Below are 17583 nucleotides of genomic sequence, written 5' to 3' on the forward strand. Positions count from 1 at the left end.
AGAATCTAACAAAATGTTACTGCTATTTGCTATAAGACTATTGTTAAAAACAACTCTTGGAGGGCCAGCCCTGTGGCGTAGTCGTAAGTTTGCACACTCAGCTTCGGTGGCCCAGGGTTTGCAGGTTTGGATCCTGGGCACTGACCTACACATCGCTCATCAAGCCATGCTGTGGTGGCATTCCATATACAAAAGAGAGGAAGACTGACACAGATGTTAGCTCAGGGCCAGTCTTCCTCACCAAAAAACACCCCCCAAAACAAAAAAACACAACTCTCAGGGCCAGCCCCACGGCCTACTGGTTAAGTTCAGTGTGCTCCACTTCAGTGGGCCAGATTCAGTTCCCGGGCACAGACCAACGCCACTCATCAGCAGCCGTGCTGTGGCAGTGACCCACATACAAAATAGAGCAAGATTGGCATGGATGTTACCTCAGGGCGAATCTTCCTCAGCAAAAAAAACCCAAAAAACAACTCTCATATTTCCTATATAAGGCCATTTACAATATGGCCCCTATTAAGGTCCTATAAAAGGAATTTAATTTGTAGGTAACTGCTCAGAAAAGCTTTACTTCCATCTGAGGATATGGAATGTTTTTTCCCCCTTATATGGAAAGAGAGCCATGTAGCTGATTATTTGGAGTCCAGCCACAAAAAAGTATATGAATCACCATGAACAGCCTACATATCTACATTCTATTTCTACTCTTTTCCCTCAAACCTTTAATGTTTTTTCAAATTATTTTTCCTTGTTCCTGATTATTTATTTATTTTTTAACATAAAAAAATTTATTTATTTACTTTTTTGAGGAAGATCAGCCCTGAGCTAACATCCACTGCCAATCCTCCTCTTTTTGCTGAGGAAGATTGACCCTAAGTGAACATCTGAGCCCATCTTCCTCCACTTTATATGTGGGACGCCTACCACAGCATGGCTTGATGACTGGTGCATAGGTCCATGCCCGGGATCTGAACCGGCGAATCCCAGGCTGCTGAAGCAGAGTGTGCCAACTTAATTACTACGCCACTGAGCCAGCCCCAGGAATGTCTTAAACAATGGAATTTAGTGTGGATGAGGCCTGGGCACTGGAATGCACCATAAACACTGGATCTCCTTAAGACCTTGTGCTCAACATATGGACTCACTGTAGGCTCCTAATCTCTATATTCCATAAGGTTAAAAGAGTGTGTCTCATTCACCAGTGTCATTCGGTATCTAGTATTGCCATTCTTTCATTCTGAAAGAATAAATCTAGTTTATAACCTAAAATTCTCTTACATTGTATTGTTTAAAGTCTGCGTCCCTAAAACTTACTTCAACACACAATTTAGAAATGGCTTTCCCATGTAAGGAGAATTTCACTTGAAACAGAAAGACAAATTTCTCTTTTTGGTACATACGATTTTTGCTGCAGACATGTTGCATAGCCCAAACTGCCCACAGCTGGACTCCTGGTGTCGTGAAACAGCCAAGTAATGGGAAAAATGGATTAAAGGACCTAAAGGTCAAAAGGAAAGAATAAAAGTTACATCTTATACTTAGTGTTATTTCCTAACACAATAATTCCATTCTAGAAACCACATTCTACTATTTTTAAACTAGTGTAAATGAGCTATAGAACATCTTTTCTTCGTCTTAGCCATTTGAAAAAGGATCATATTCACACAAAAGTCTTGGGACAGAAGATGGAAAGTGATCAAAACATGGTAGTAACAGAAAAAAAATTTTTTTTTAGATTTTTTTTTTCCTTCTTCTCCCTAAAGCCCCCTGGTACATAGTTGTACATTTTTAGTTGTGAGTCCTTCTAGTTGTGGCATGTGGGATGCCGCCTCGGCATGGCTTGATGAGTGGTGCTAGGTCTGCACCCAGGATCTGAACCAGCAAAATCCTGGCGCCACCGAAGCAGAACACACGAATTTAACTACTTGGCCACGGGGCCGGCCCAGAAAAAAATATTTTTTTCCAAAGTACTTTTTTGGTCTTGAAGATACATACTTGAAGAACAGCAGAACTTGGTTTGGAAACTTAGAAAAGGAGAAGTTAGCTGATAATTAACCGGTAGAACGCCATGAAGGTCTAGAATTAGCCTTTCCATTCCACTGGTCCTCTGCCCCAAAATGGATAGAACGTAAGTTGGGAGAATCAAAAACGTTGGCGGCATCAGCATTTATGAAGTAGACAACAAAAATAAGTTGTAATAATATTTATGCAGCAATGCGTAATACTTACATAGCTATCAAGTCACCTAATTGTCATAAACAGAGTTGGGAATCCAGTATGCACTTTCATAAATTTTTATTAACTGTTTCCTCAAACTAATCTGGTGTCTGGTTCTTTCAATGTCACCTTTTTTAGACCTCTGCATTAATACATTGTATCCTCTTCCTAAAATCTTCTGCCCTTACTTCTTTCTCAAAACTCAGCTCACAATCCACTTCCTCTGGATTTTCCAGGACAGATTTAAGTATCTAATGTTTAGTTTCATAGCACTCTTGTAGCACTTTCATATAACTAGTACAATAGTGAATTATACCTGATTCACATTTGGTCTCCCCTTACTAGGCTGTAAGGTTGTTGTGTGCAGGCACTGTCTTACTCATCTTTGAATTTCAAGAGTATAAAAGAAGTCCCTGACACTTGTCTTCAAAAACTGTAGAACGAAGGACTGAGGAATGATAGGTAGCAGAAAAAAGTAAAAATACTTTTTTTAAAGCCAATACAAAGATGGATGCCTCAGGGAAAAACTATACACCCAGTAGGAATGATCTCTAGGCAAGCAAAATGACTAGATTACTGGCTTAATATTATCTTGCTAATTACCTGTATGCTACCATCTCACACTCTGGAGTCGGCCATTTCAAAATAGCTGAATGCTGCAAGATACAAGACACAAGAAAGGATTACAACATTTATTTAGCACTGCATTATTGCATTATGAGGTTTTGATAGTTTAACCACTACAAATGTTGTTTATATGCTTCCAGAAATCACAAAATGACCCTACCAGATCATCCAGAAGAGAATTTCTCTGGCTACGGCTCAAAGTCCAAGCTTGTTCACCTCTAGATATTAAATGGGCAATAATTCCAGCTGCAAAGTAACTGACTTCCACTTCAACACTATGTAGAAGGCTGCTGATGTGGTCTATAAAATCCTTCCACATTAATTCAGAGTGCAATTCTTGTACTTCAGCTATATTGTTCTGGAAAAAAAAGAAGACATAAAAATCAAAGTTATATGTTTAGCAAATGGCTAAACGACCCCCAGCATTCTAAGAAAGAGCAGAGACTGCAATGATTTAAACATGTAGCTGCATATGGACAAAAGGTGAAGATTGTTGCTGTGTTAACACAGTGGGATTATGGGTGATTTTTTCCTCTCCTCCCCAAACAATAAAATAAAGAAACAGTAGTGGGTTCCTTTTCAGGCAAAATGGTGAACTAGATAACCTAAAAATTTACCGCTATAACATATGTAGAAATGCTGGGTGAAAAATAGCTAGCAGCCTTTAAATATCTAACTTTATTTGCTGGGATAAAAAGCAAACAAACCCAAACTAGAGCAGTAACAGGCCATCACTGACCTGCAGGAGCAAGAGAACTGGGTTTTAATAGCCGTGCAAGAGCAGAAGGTAAGGGCTAGAAATTGGAACTGAGACTTCGCATACAAGGCAAGGACTTTCAAAGCGTTAAACCTCAATAAAAGAGTCGACTGGCACAGATACGTGAAAAAGAAGCCTATTATATAACCTGGGCTCTGGCCTAAAAGTAGAAGTCTTCCCTTGTAATTTACAACCAGAGGCCTGCCCTCATGCAAGATTGTAGTTCAAATTTACACCATCTGTGTGGTCTGGAGAAACTCCAAGCTGAAAAGCAACAGCAAGAGAGGTAGGAAGAAAACCAGGAAAGTTTGTTTCTAGAAAGCAGAGAGGGGTGAGTGTCTCAAAAGGACGTAGAGATTACCAATTCTGAATAATGTGGAGAGCCTAAGTAAGATGAAGACAAAAAAGCATCCATTTGTTTGAGCAATATAGTGATCTCATGTCTTAAAAATTTCATAGCCTTAGACCTCCACCGAATGCCAAAGTTTGCCTGCTGGCCTAAAGAAGGTAGGTATCTGGATTTGGGGTGTGGTGGCTTCCCCAGGCAGTACATAAGGAAGACCTCTGTTCACAGGGGAAACAACTGAGGGGTTTCCAATTTATACTGTGATTGATCTCCCAAAGGATCTAAGATCTAACTTATCTCAGCACTCTGAAGATTAATCCTTATTCTTAAAACTTCATTTGATCTACTATGAAATCATAATTCTCTTCCTAACAGATTTATTCCATTTCTTAGAAACCAAAAACCCTGGTCTTTTCATTGTTAAGAGACTATTCACTCCCTAGCTTAAATCATTCTATAAGAAATGAAAATGAAAGGCATCATGTCCAAATGTATTCTTTGTAATGACCAACAAGTTTTCTTCTCCAACCATGAAAAAGAGTGAGGGTAGAAGAGACAAGTTTAACTATACTCACTACATGAATGTGTATAATCTTGTATTTTTCTATCGCATCAATGATTAATCAAGGTCTCCTATGTCCCTCTCTAATCGCACATATTTATACAAGAAAAGGCATTTCACATTAATTTTTTATTATTACATAATTACATAGCATGTATCATTTTTATAGCGACACAAAAAGAAAGGAAATATATGCCATTTAAAACAAACAAACGAGTAGGCCTCCATCTCCTCCAAGCTTGGGGAAGCTTGATAGAAAGAAAGACAAAGACCCCACACCCCTGGAACTCAAAGCCCCACAGAAGACACATCACAATGCTAAATTACTATTCACAATGAAAACAATCCATGACGAGTAAGAATCAACAAACAATAGTTGATTAGATCCCCCAAGAACCTCATATAATACAACTACAAGATAGTAACTGATAAAAAAAAGTAAATACACACACACACACACACACACACACACACACACACGAGAAAACACAAAGACAGGGCCAGCCCAGTGGCACTGCATTTAAGTTCACACATTCTGCTTTGGCAGCCCGCGGTTCGCCAGTTCAGATCCCGGTGTGGACATGGCATCGCTTGGTACGCCATGCTGTGGTGGGTGTCCCACATATAAAGTAGAGGAAGATGGGCACGGATGTTAGCTTAGGTCCAGTCTTCCTCAAAAGAAAGAAAGAAAACACAAAGACACCACTATTAAAACAAAACACAAAAAGGAAAAACTCAGAATAGAACAAAATAGAACATCAAAAGAATTATGGCCATTCTTTCCTGCCCTAAACAAGTTACCAGAAAACCAGACAAAATATATGAGAGAACTATTTTCAGACAGTGGATAATAGGCTATACAGGAATGTGATCCCTGAGAGAAGGTATTCAAATGGGGCAGTTTCCAGATTGCTGTGTATGTAAAGGAAATCTAAAGAGAAAGAATCTGGCAGTTTTGCTGAGTTGAAGAGACAGAGATCAGAGTTCAGGGTGGCCAAGGCAGCAAACATTTGTAGAACAGAGTACTGAAATGGAAAAAGCTTGAGAGAGAGAGAAAAAGAGTGAAAGACACCTGCAGAGGGATGCCTTCAAATCTTTGGTTGAGTATTGATATGGGGTGAAACTCCATGAGGCTAGGGAAAGAATCACCAGAAAGCAGTGCATGAACCAATCCCAAAGCCACACACGGTTAGGAATAGTTCACATTCCCATCAGCCAGAGTGAAGAGATCTCATAATAAACAAAACATTGGACAGTAGTAGGGTTAAATCATATATCAGTCATAGGGTAAAGACTGATCTGAACCATTCTAACAAAGTAGATAAATAACCTTTGAAAGGGATAACTTGATCTGCGAGTAACTTAACTGCATGTCAGACAAAATCCAAGATTCTTTAAAGGAAAACAATAAAATCCAGCAATTAGCAATGTAAATTTCACAATGACTGCCATCCAATCAAAATTTACCAGGCATACAGAGCAAGCCCTGATGGTCCAGCGGTTAAAGTTCCATGCTCACCACTTCAGCAGCCCAGGTTCACTTCCTGGGTGCAGAACCACACCACCCATCTGTCAGTTGCCATGCTGTGGTGGCAGCTCACATAGAAAAACCAGAACAACTTACAACTAGGATATACAACCATGTAGTGGGGCTTTGGGGAGGGGAAAAAGAAAATGGGAAGGTGGCAACAGATGTTAGCTCAGGGCCAATCTTACCCTGCAAAAAAAAATAGTTACCAAGCATACAAAGATCAGGAAAAAACATGACCCACAATCAGGAGAAAAATCAATGAATAGAAATGACAGAGATAACAGAATTAGCAGACATGGACCTAAAACAGCTACTATAAATGTTATAAATATGATTCAAGTTGAAAGGAAAATACCAGAAGGAGAAAAATGAAGATTAAAAAAAAGATCTAAATGTAACTTCTAGAAATAGAAAAAACATATATATATCTGAAATGAAAAATATACTGGATGAGGGGCCGGCCCCATGGCTGAGTGGGTAAGTTCATGTGCTCTGCTTCAGCGGCCCAGGGTTTCACCGGCTCAGATCCAGGGTGGGGACCTAGCACTGCTCATCAGGCCATGCTGAGGCAGCGTCCCACATAGCGGAGCCAGAAGGACCTACAACTAGAATATACAACTATGTACCTGAGGGCTTTGGGGAGAAGAAGAAAAGAGAAAGAAAAGAAGATTTGCAACAGATGTTAGCTCGGGGCCAATTTTTAAAAAAATATACTGGATGAGATTAACAGCAAATGAGATGCAGCAGGAAAAAAATCAGTGAACTAAAAAACATAGCAACAGAAAACATCCAAGTCAAAAGCACAGAAAGAAAGAAGAGAAAAACTGGGAAAAAAGTCAATAGGTACTTCTGTGACATGTGAGACAATATCAAGCAATCTAAGATATTTGTAATTGAAATCTCAGTAAGAGAGGACATGAGAGAGGGTACAGAAAAAAATTTTGGGGGGCCAGCCCAGTGGCACAGCGGCTAAGTTCACACGTTCTGCTTCAGCAGCCTGGGGTTCACTGGTTTGGATCCTGGGTGTGAATGTATGCACTGCTTGTCAAGCCATGCTGTGGCAGGTGTCCCACCTATAAAGTAGAGGAAGATGGGCATGGATGTTAGCTCAGGGCCAGTTCTCCTTAGCAAAAAGAGGAGGGTTGGTGGCAGATGTTAGCTCAGGGCTAATCTTCATCAAAAAATTTTTAAAAAAAGAAGAAAAAATATTTGAAGAAATAATGGCCAAAATTTTTCCAAATTTGATGAAAATTATAAACCCAAAAACTCAAGAGAAAAAAATGCCCAGTTAGACATCAATAGCCTGAAACAATTTACCTTTTGAAAATGAAAGCGAAATAAAAGACTTTTTCACACAAACAAAACCAAATGAAAATTCATCGCCAGCATACCTACACTAAAATAAAATTGTTTTTTTTGAGGAAGATTAGCCCTGAGCTAACATCTGCTGCCAATCCTCCTCTTTTTGCTGAGGAAGACTGGCCCTGAGCTAACATCCATGCCCATCTTCCTATATTTTATACGTGGGATGCCAGCCACAGCACAGCTTGCCAAGCGGTGCCATGTCTGCACCTGGGATCTGAACCAGTGAACCCTGGGTTGCCAAAGCGGAACGAGTGCACTTAACCACTGTGCCACCGGGCCGGCCCCTAAAGAAATTTTTGAAAAACTGATATAATATGGTTGGTGCAGCCACTATGGAAAACAGTATTGAGATTTCTCAAAAAATTAAAAATTGAAATACCATACAACCCAGCCATCCGACTACTGGGTATCTATCTAAAGAACGTGAAATCAGCAATTCCAAAAGTCCCGTGCACCCCTATGTTCATTGCAGCATTATTTACAATAGCCAAGACGCGGAAGCAACCTAAGTGCCCATCAACAGATGACTGGATAAAGAAGATATGGTATATACATACAATGGAATATTACTCAGACATAAAAGAGGATAAAATCGTCCCATTCACAACAACATGGATGGACCCTGAGGGTATTACGTTAAGTGAAATAAGCCAGATAGAGAAAGACAATCTCTATATGACTCCACTCATAAATGGAAGTTAAACATGTAGACAAAGAGAACAGATTAGCAGTTACCAGGGGAAAGGCGGGGTGGGGGGTGGGCACAAAGGGTGAAGTGGTGCACCCACAACATGACTGACAAACAATAATGTACAACTGAAATTTCACAAGGTTGTAAATGATCATGATCTTAATAAAAAGTAAAAAACAAACAAACAAACAAAAACTGAGTAATATGGGAAATATGTGGATAAATATAAAAGACAAATTTCTCATTTTTAAACCTATTTAATGGAAGATTGATGAGGACTCCTGCTTCTGGCAAAGATGGTGTAAAAGGGGCCAGATTTACTCTCCTCTGTGAAAGAACTGAAAAAAACACAAACGTGAAACAACAGTTTTCAAGGCACTGGACATTAGGTAATAAAGGACAGTAACCTTTAAAGATGGAAAACAAACAGGTGAGACATTGCCTTGAGAGGATTTCTAGGCTGCGGCACAAAGATACAGAACTGAAGCAGAGCCCAGTGCGGACTCATAGAGCTGAAGAGATGGAGCTAAGAGTCCAGGGAGCCCAAGGCAATTCACAGGACAGAAGAGCAGAGAGAAGAGCACTGCCCAGAGGGAAAATCCAGTCAGCTGCAGAGAGTGCCACTCGACGCAGCAGAGCACCGATCAGAGCACCGATCAGAGCACGGCTGTGAGGGAAGTATTTGAGGGCAGGAAAAGAACCATCAAAACAGAGTAGAGAGCAGCTCCCGGCACTCACCCAGGGCCAGGAATAGTGCTTGTTCCCACCATCCAGTCTGGAAAAACTCTTCATTCTCAGGGCACTGTGTGGAGGACTCAGGAAGGTCTTGTCTCAGTAGTACAGAATAATTAGCCCTAGCCTGAGCACTGCTCTGAACCCTCCTAATAAATCATAAAAGCAGGATCCAAAATGATCAAACTGTTTAAAAGTTAATTACATCCCAGGAGAAAGCTTAAGAATATTTTATGGGAGAACAAAAATATCCAGCACCCAACAAAGTAAAATTCACAATATCTGGCATCCAATCAAAAACTACCAGGGATACAAAGTGGCAGGAAAACACAACTCAAAATGAGGAGAATAATCAATCATTTGAAATTGACCCAGAACTGACACAGACATTAAAATTAGCAGAGGACAGTAAAACAGTTATTAAAAATATATTTCATATGTCCAAAAAGTTAAATAGAAACATGGAAGACATAAAAAACAAACCCAAACTGAACTTCTAGAGAAGAAAATGATAATATCTAGAATGAAAAATACACTAGATGGGGTTAACAGCAGATTAGACACTGCAGAAGAAACAATTACTGAATTAGAAGGCATAACAATGGAAATCATCCAAACTGAAACATACATAAAACAAGAATAAAGAAAATTAAAAGACCACCAGTGAGCTGTGGGACAATTTCAAGCAACTTAACATATGAGAAATTGGTGTCTCCAAAGGACTCCAATGGGTTGGGGGCAGGAGGAGCGGTGCAAAAAAATTTTTTTTGAAGAAATAATGGCCAAAAACTTTTCAAACTTGAAAATTATACACCTATAGATCCAAGAAGCTCCATGAATCCCAAATACAGGGAACATTAAGTAAATTACAGCAAGACACATCATAACCAAATTACTGAAAATTGTTGCTAATCTTAAATCTTAAAAGTAGACAGGGGAAAAAAAATCATGCATATACAAAGGAATAAAGATAATGATGACATCAGATTTCTCGTTGGAAAGACGCAAGTCAGAAAAAAGCTAATCAACATCTTTAAAGTACTGTCAACTTTGAATTCTCTACCTGGCAAAAATATTTTTCAAACAAAAAGGTTAAATAAAGATGTTTGCAGGGGCCTGCGCAGTGGCATAGCAGTTAAGTTCACATGCTCTGCTTTGGTGGCCCTGGGTTCACCTGTTCAGATCCTGGGCTCAGACCTATGCATCGCTTATTGGGCCACGCTGTGACAGGCGTCCCACATATAAAGTGGAGGAAGATGGGCACAGATGTTAGCTCAGAGCCAATCTTCCTCAGCAAAAAAAAAGAGGAGGCTTGGGGGTGGTTGTTAGCTCAGGGGTAATCTTCCTTAAAAAAAAAAGTGTTTGCAGACATACAAAAGCTGACGATTTCATCATCAGCAGACCCACACTATACAAAGCTTCAAAGGACGCCTTTTAGGCAGAAGGAAAATGAAACCAAATGGAAATCTAGACCTACACAAAGGAAAGAAGAGCATCAAAACTAGCAGCTACTTGGTAAACATATAAGATTTTAAAGATTATTTAAATCTCCTTGAAAGATAATCAAGATTTCAAATAAAAATAACAATGTGTGGTTTATAACGTATGTGAAAGTAAAGTGCATGACAACAATAGCATAAAACAAGGACGATCAGAAATGGAAGTCTATTACTGTAAGGTTCCTACACTATATATGAAATTGCATAAAATCACTTAAAGGTAAATTGTGATTAAAGATGTATACTATAAACTCAAAGAAATAATTAACACAACAAAGGAAAGAGGAATATCTAATAAGCCAAGAAAGGACATCAAATGGAATCATAAAAAAATACTCAACCAAAAGAAGGAAGAAAAAACAAAGAAGAGACGGGACAAACAGAAAACAAACGCCAGGGGCCGGCCCCGTGGCCGAGTGGTTAAGTTCGCACGCTCGGCTTCAGCGGCCCAGGGTTTCGCTGGTTCGGATCCTGGGCGCGGACATGGCACCGCTCATCAGGCCATGCTGAGGCAGCATCCCACATGCCACAGCTAGAAGGACCCACAACTAAAAATACACAACTATGTACTGGGGGGCTTTGGGGAAAAAAAGGAAAAATAAAATCTTAAAAAATAATAATAATAAAATAAAATAAATAAACAAATAAATAAATGATCCAAATAGCTCAAATAAAAAGCAAAGATTATCAGGATTGGATAAAAAAGTAGGATGCAAAGTATATGCTGTCTACAAGAAACACACTTTAAATACAAAGACAAATATAGGTTAAAAGTAAAAGGATGGAAAAATATAAACCATGTTAACATTAGGCAAAAGAAAGCTGGAATGGTTATAGTAAGAGGAGACAAAGGAGATTTCAAAGTAAAGGATATCACCAGAGATGAAGGTCATGTCATAATGAGAAAGGGATCAATTAATCAAGAAGGCATAACAATTTTGTTATTGAACCTAATAATAGAGCTTTTTTTTCACAGAGCTTTAAAACACATGAGGCAAAAATTGATAGAACTGTAAGGAGAAACAGACAAATCCACAATTATATTTGGAGATTTTTAAACCCCTATAGATAATCGCTAGAGCAAGTAGGCAGAAAATCAGTAAGAATATGGTAGACTTGAACAATATCAACCAACTAGACCTGACTGACACTTACAGAACACAGAACATTTACAGAATCGAACAACAGCAGATTACACATTCTCCTCAAGTACACATGGAACATTGACCAGGACAGACCATATTCCAGGCCACAAACACAACACAAGTCCCAATAAATTTCAAAGGACTTAAATAAAACAAACTATGTTCTCTGACCACAAAAAATTAAATCAGTCAATATCTCAAACTAAATTATTGAAAAAAATTCAATCACAGAGTAATGGAGAAAAATATGGAAGGGAGCATATGAGGTTGTATTAATTACCTCATGGAGATGAACATGATGGAAGGTTGGGGACAGAGTTTTAAACTTTTTAAATACATTTTTGCACTATTTCACTAGTTATAGTAAACATGTATCCTTTTTAAAATTTAGAAAAAAAAGATTTTAAAGCCCTATGAGATCTCTCTGAATCCTTAAAATAATTTCCCTTTTTCCTCTTCCGAAGACTTCAGCCAACTTCTGTATCTAAAATCCTATGAAGTCCAAATAAAACAATCAAATACTATAATTTATTTAATACTTCCCTATTACTAGGCATTTAGGTCTTTTTACATTTTCTACTTTAGACAACTAAAGCTATAGCGAATAGACAGGTCCTCCTTAAATGTCAGCCCTCAGCCTTTCCCAAATCCATCTCTCATTGCTCAGTATCTCATACTCTTGCATCCGGAGAACAAACATTAATCTACATTTTTTTTACTCACTAATCTAATCTACGCCTCCTATGATCTCATTCCTCAAGAGCTGAGGTCTGTTCTAAAATGGCTTTTATCAAGTAGGTACTTTGCCTGTTGCAGTGATTAAAGGTGATAAAAACATTTAATCCCTCACCTTTGACTCAAAATCCTAGAGAGCTCATTTTAATCTATATCCAATATCTTCACAGAATATCTTATTTGTTAAGCAGTCCTTTAAGCAGTAATCGTTAATTACCAAACATAGCATCTAAGAACCCTTGTTGGCAATATTTTTAAATAAGATCTGTTTTTTCTGATTATAAAAATAAAACATGCTCACGGTGAAGCTTTGTGCTATACCAAAAAATAAAAAGAAAAGTGTGTAATTTGTATTTTTCCTTTTAATGTGGTGAAAATCTTAATATGCATATTTAGTTTTATAGTCTGCTTTTTCACTTAATTATATTATATATACTTTCTAATGTCATTAAGTGTTTATAAATAGAGTATCAACTTTCAATGTATTACCTCAGATGGAAAATAATTACAGCTTAGAATTTAGCAGGAAATGCTTATATCTTACCAAAAGTCCTAGGACTTTCTGCTGGATGGATGACTCAGTTGGGAAAGACTGTAAAAGGAAAGAGAAACCTGTAACTATCTAAAGAACCAAATATAATAAATCAATGCTTAAATCAACCAACGTCAAAGCTGTCGGCTAAATTCCCATTCTAACCTCTAGAACCCTCATGAAGAGTTCTAACCCTTGGTTTTCAATAAAGTGTCTGCATGTGGTTGGCGATTCATCTGTGAGGTTCCAAAGTGCACTCAAAGTAAACTTCAAAGTAGTGTCCACTGAATTTTGATTGGTTTTCTGCTTCACTATTTGAAGAAGTTGCTGAAAGAAGGAAAATAGAATTAATTTCTCTTTATTGAATTGTTATTGCAATTAGTGGTAATAACCATAAGTCCATGAAGATTAGTCTCATGGCTTAAAACATTCCCTATAAAATGTTTTTCATAAGTACAACAAACAGTCTCTTGGATCAGACTTTTCCTTCAACGAGAAAAAAGTATAAGATCTTCATAAATATTTCTATATTATTCTGATAATACCTATAATCTAATTGCCTGTACATAAAGTGAACAACAAAATGATAAAGCTTAGGACCAAGTATCTTACCCAATTGGTCATAACATACACTCATTTCAGATCCTGGGATGAAAATAGTGGAGGGGGAAAAGGAGAAAGAAGCTAATATTTATTAACCATCAGCAAATTATTTCCTATATTGTAGTAATGTTATCCCCATTTTTCAGGAGAGGAAATTGAGTCTAAGAAATATTAAGTAATTTGATCACGGTTAGCTGAGTAAGAGAAAGTAAGAACTGAAAGACCCAGTTCTATCTAACTCCAAGTTTTCCTTAAGAAAAAAAGAAAGGACAAACTACATACAATAGTTAGAGAATTTAAGTCTATATTGGATTTAAATAAGATAATAGCTTTGAAATTCCATTTGTAAATTATTTCTCTCTTAGCTTTAAACTAAGAAATTTAAGTTTGAAAGATAAATGTTTTAAGACCTACATAAGGCATCCATAATTCCATTTTTAGATTACACTTCTGGGGGTAAAAGGGATCTCTACTAAAACATATAGAAGCAAACATTAATAAACACTATTACTTAAAGATATATAGAATTCAGGAAAACATTTTTAGGGAACACAAACATCTAGGTGCAATTATGTAACTTAACAGTATAGTGGCTAAGATTGTGCAGCACTAGAATCAAGGTACTCGAGTTTAAATGGAAACTCTACATCTGACTAACTTCACAACCTTGTTTGCCAATTGAATTCTTGTTTGCTCATCTGTAAATTGCAGGTGATAATTACGAACTAAAAACAGAAAAAAAAAGGTAGCTATCAACATCATTATTACTACTACTAATTCCTGCTTAAACCAAGCTTAATTTTCCCCCAAAGCATGAGTGGACTACTTTCTTAAAATCTTTGAATATATCTCCAGCCCAAATTACTGAAACACATGTATAGCAATAAAAAGTCATATTTAAAATTAAAATGTCATTCCTGAAAATAGTAAAAATCAGCATCCTTCTCTACTAATCTAACATATATTGTATTTTGTGTTAGGCACTTAGTATATATTCCTTTAATTAATCTTGTTTTCCTTTTCATTTAGTCTTCACAATAACTGCATAAAGTATTTTTTCTATTCTTTTCTTTCTTTCTTTCCTTTTTTTTTTTTTTCGGTGAGGAAGATTGGCCCTGAGCTAACATCTGTTGCCAATCTTCCTCTATTTTTTGTATGTGGGATGCTGCCACAGCATGGCCTGATGAGTGGTGTACAGGTCTGCACTCAGGACCTGAACCTGTGAACCCCAGGCCACCGAAGCAGAGTGTGCAAACCTAACTGCTACGCCACCAGGCAGGCCCCTGTATGAAGTATTTTTTATCACCCCTAAGAAAATTTATTGACTTGCCTCAAATTACACAGCTAGTAAGTGACAGAATTCGGAATAAACCCAGATATGTCGACTCCAGAATTACTACTCTTTTCATTACACCACCAGAGCCATCTCTCTTTACATTACTTTTTTTATTCATATCTATATTATTATACTTATTAGATTGTATTAAATTGTCTACACAGCTATTTTCTCTACCATACTGTGAATTTCTTATGGACAGGAATTATAGATACAATTCAGTGAATCCCTAACCACCAGTAAGGTGGTAGGTACCTGTTGATACTCCATACATATTTATCAAATGAATGACTTACTCTCTCATTACATACATGATTTGTAAGTCATAGAAAAAGGGAGTCTCTCCTTTGACTTTTCCATCTACTATATTATTGTTAAAACATGCCATGCCAGGATTGTAACAGCAAGCTCACTCCTAAGTGGACTTTTTGCCTCCAGTCCTCTCCAAGACACTGTTAATACTTATTCTCTTTAAAGCATCTTAACTTTTCACTGTTCATTATATTATTTCCACAACTAAGTGTAAGCAAGCAAAATCATATATCAGCTAAATCTTCTTCTTCCCAAAAGCATCTAGTACAATCTTATGCCTATAACAGTGTCTCTACATTTTCTTTATAAATAACAAAATCACAGAATTTTAGAACTAGATAGGATCTTAAGGCTCATTTAGGCCCCAATGGTTCAGGCAATTTGTCTAAATTCACAAATTGAGTTTACAAGCTAGATCCTAGGTCATCTGACTCCTAATTCAGGGATCTTTCCATTTCCAATAAGGAGTAAAGCTGTCTCTATGAAAAGAAATGAATACACTCATTTAGAAGTAACAAAAATAATTTTTTTTAATATAAAATGTCAGAAGATACACAACGCTGCCTGAAAACAATAAAATGAAAACTGTCTAGTGGTCTGCATGGAGGAGACAACAGACTTACTCTGACAATGAAGAGCTCAGCACCAAGCTGTGCAGTTTGTTCTGTAGAAAGCTGCAAGTGAGCAGAAGACAAAGTAAATGCCCAAAGACTCACTAGTGTGAGCTAACACCACTTACAGTCACAAAGACTACGATCTCTGATCGACTTGGAATTCTGCAATAGTGAATGCAGCTTGAATAAGCAGCCTGGCAGAGAGGCTTACAGACATTTCTGGCAAACAGATTTTGGGAAAAACAGTAACTAGAATGAGAAACAGCTGCCTACTGAAAATTATTCAACGAAAGTTCAGGTACCTTGGCAGCCAGGATGGAAATGATAGCAACTGCCATCCTCTGCATGTTTTGATCCTCATGGTTGCAGAGCCACTGCATGACAAGCTTGGCTGCCTCAAATCTGAAAACACACAAAGGGTTTCATAAATTAATCCTGGAGGCCCAGGTACAGTTTCAGAACTCCAGCTGGCAATTGATGCTACAATTTAGGTGAGTGAGAAGGAAAAGGAAAATTCCTCTTAACTGATAGAAAATAAAAATGACACTTAGTGTTTCGGAGATGGTACCTCATTATTAATTCTGACAACACTTTGTAAAGAAACAAGAGTTTGGAAACCATGGTCAAAACTATCTGGCATTCATCTTCTAGAATTATAACATTTTTAGTCTATATTTCTATTCTATAGTGATTTTTAAAGATTATATTTTTTCTTTTGCTCCCCAAAGCCCCCAGGTATATAGTTGTGTATTTTCAGTTGTGGGTCCTTCTAGTTGTAGCATGTGGGATGCTGCCTCAGCGTGGCCTGATGAGCGGTGCCACGTCCGCGCCCAGGATTCAAACAAGAGAAACCCTGGGCCGCCGAAGTAGAGCATGCGAACTTAACCACTCGGCCACAGGGCCGGCCCCACTATAGCGATTTTTATACTATAGTAATAATTGATTATTTTCTGGGCTCCTCACAGTACCTGGCACAATGGGAAGATTCATCACTCACAAACATTTACTGAGCCCATGCTTTGTGCCAGATACTGTTCTTGGTGCTGGAGACAGAGTAGCAAACAAGACAGAAAAATATTTCTGCTCTCATACAGTGTATTCTCTAGTGGGGAAGACAGATAATAAATTGTATAAATAAGTAAAATGTATGATATGATTAGGTACTGACGTGTGCTAGAGAGAAAAAAATAAAGCAGGAAAAGAGAGGATATGAAATGGTGAAATTTTATGTAAGGTAACTAGGGAAGGCCTCACTGAAACTTTTGAGGAAGAAAGAAGCCAGCCATGTGGATATCTTAGGGGAAAAGCATTCTAGGCAGAGGGAATGGGAAACATAACAACCTCTAAGTGGGAGTGTGCCTGGAGGTTTTGAGACAAGCATGGAGGCCAGTGCAGCCAGAGCAGAGAGAACAAGGGAAGGAGCAGCACTAAGAGATGAGGTCAGAGGTAACAGGGGATCCAGATCACAGAGTCTTAGTAAAGAATTAGCTTTTACCCTGAATGAGACAGAAAGCCATGGAAGGATTTTGAGCACAGATATGACAAGAACTGACATGTTTTTAATAGGATTATTCTACCAGCTGTGTTTAGAATAAACTTCAGGAGGGCAAAGACAGAAGCAAGGAGAGCAGTTCAGAGGCTACCACAATAATTCAGCAGGGAAATCACTTTTAGTCTAGCCCAAGTGGTAGAAATGGAAGTGAAGAGAAACTGTCGAATTCTGGATATATTTGAAGATAGAGCTGGATTTGCCAAAAGACTGAATGTGGGGTGTGAGATAAGGAGAGAAATTAAGGACAACACCAAGGAATATATCTGATTATCTTACCCATAATTTCATCTTTCAAGACTTGGCTCAAATAACACTTCCTTTGAGAAGCTTTCCTTGACAAGTTTATCATTGCCTTCTCACTGCTCTTTAGCGTGTGTTTGCAACTCAGAGAGCTGCGATTAGCTAAGACTCACCTGAATCCCCTATT

The 17583-nt window shown here is 37.9% G+C and overlaps 1 protein-coding gene across 5 annotated transcripts in view; it reads right to left on the reverse strand.

The window, feature by feature from the left end:
- Positions 1-17583, reverse strand: part of ZYG11B (zyg-11 family member B, cell cycle regulator) — a 90391-nt gene that overhangs the window by 18035 nt on the left and 54773 nt on the right. For all 5 annotated transcript variants that reach the window (XM_023629944.2, XM_070259957.1, XM_023629960.2 and 2 more), the window contains 7 exons: positions 15907-16006; positions 15614-15664; positions 12905-13066; positions 12752-12799; positions 3005-3202; positions 2821-2873; positions 1401-1498 (listed from right to left, as the gene is read on the reverse strand). In XM_023629944.2, the coding sequence (XP_023485712.1) occupies positions 1401-1498; positions 2821-2873; positions 3005-3202; positions 12752-12799; positions 12905-13066; positions 15614-15664; positions 15907-16006 (710 nt within the window). The remainder of the gene's footprint in view (positions 1-1400; positions 1499-2820; positions 2874-3004; positions 3203-12751; positions 12800-12904; positions 13067-15613; positions 15665-15906; positions 16007-17583) is intronic.

The sequence above is a fragment of the Equus caballus genome, chromosome 2 (genome assembly GCF_041296265.1).
Source record: "Equus caballus isolate H_3958 breed thoroughbred chromosome 2, TB-T2T, whole genome shotgun sequence".
Classification (NCBI taxonomy): Eukaryota; Metazoa; Chordata; class Mammalia; order Perissodactyla; family Equidae; genus Equus; species Equus caballus.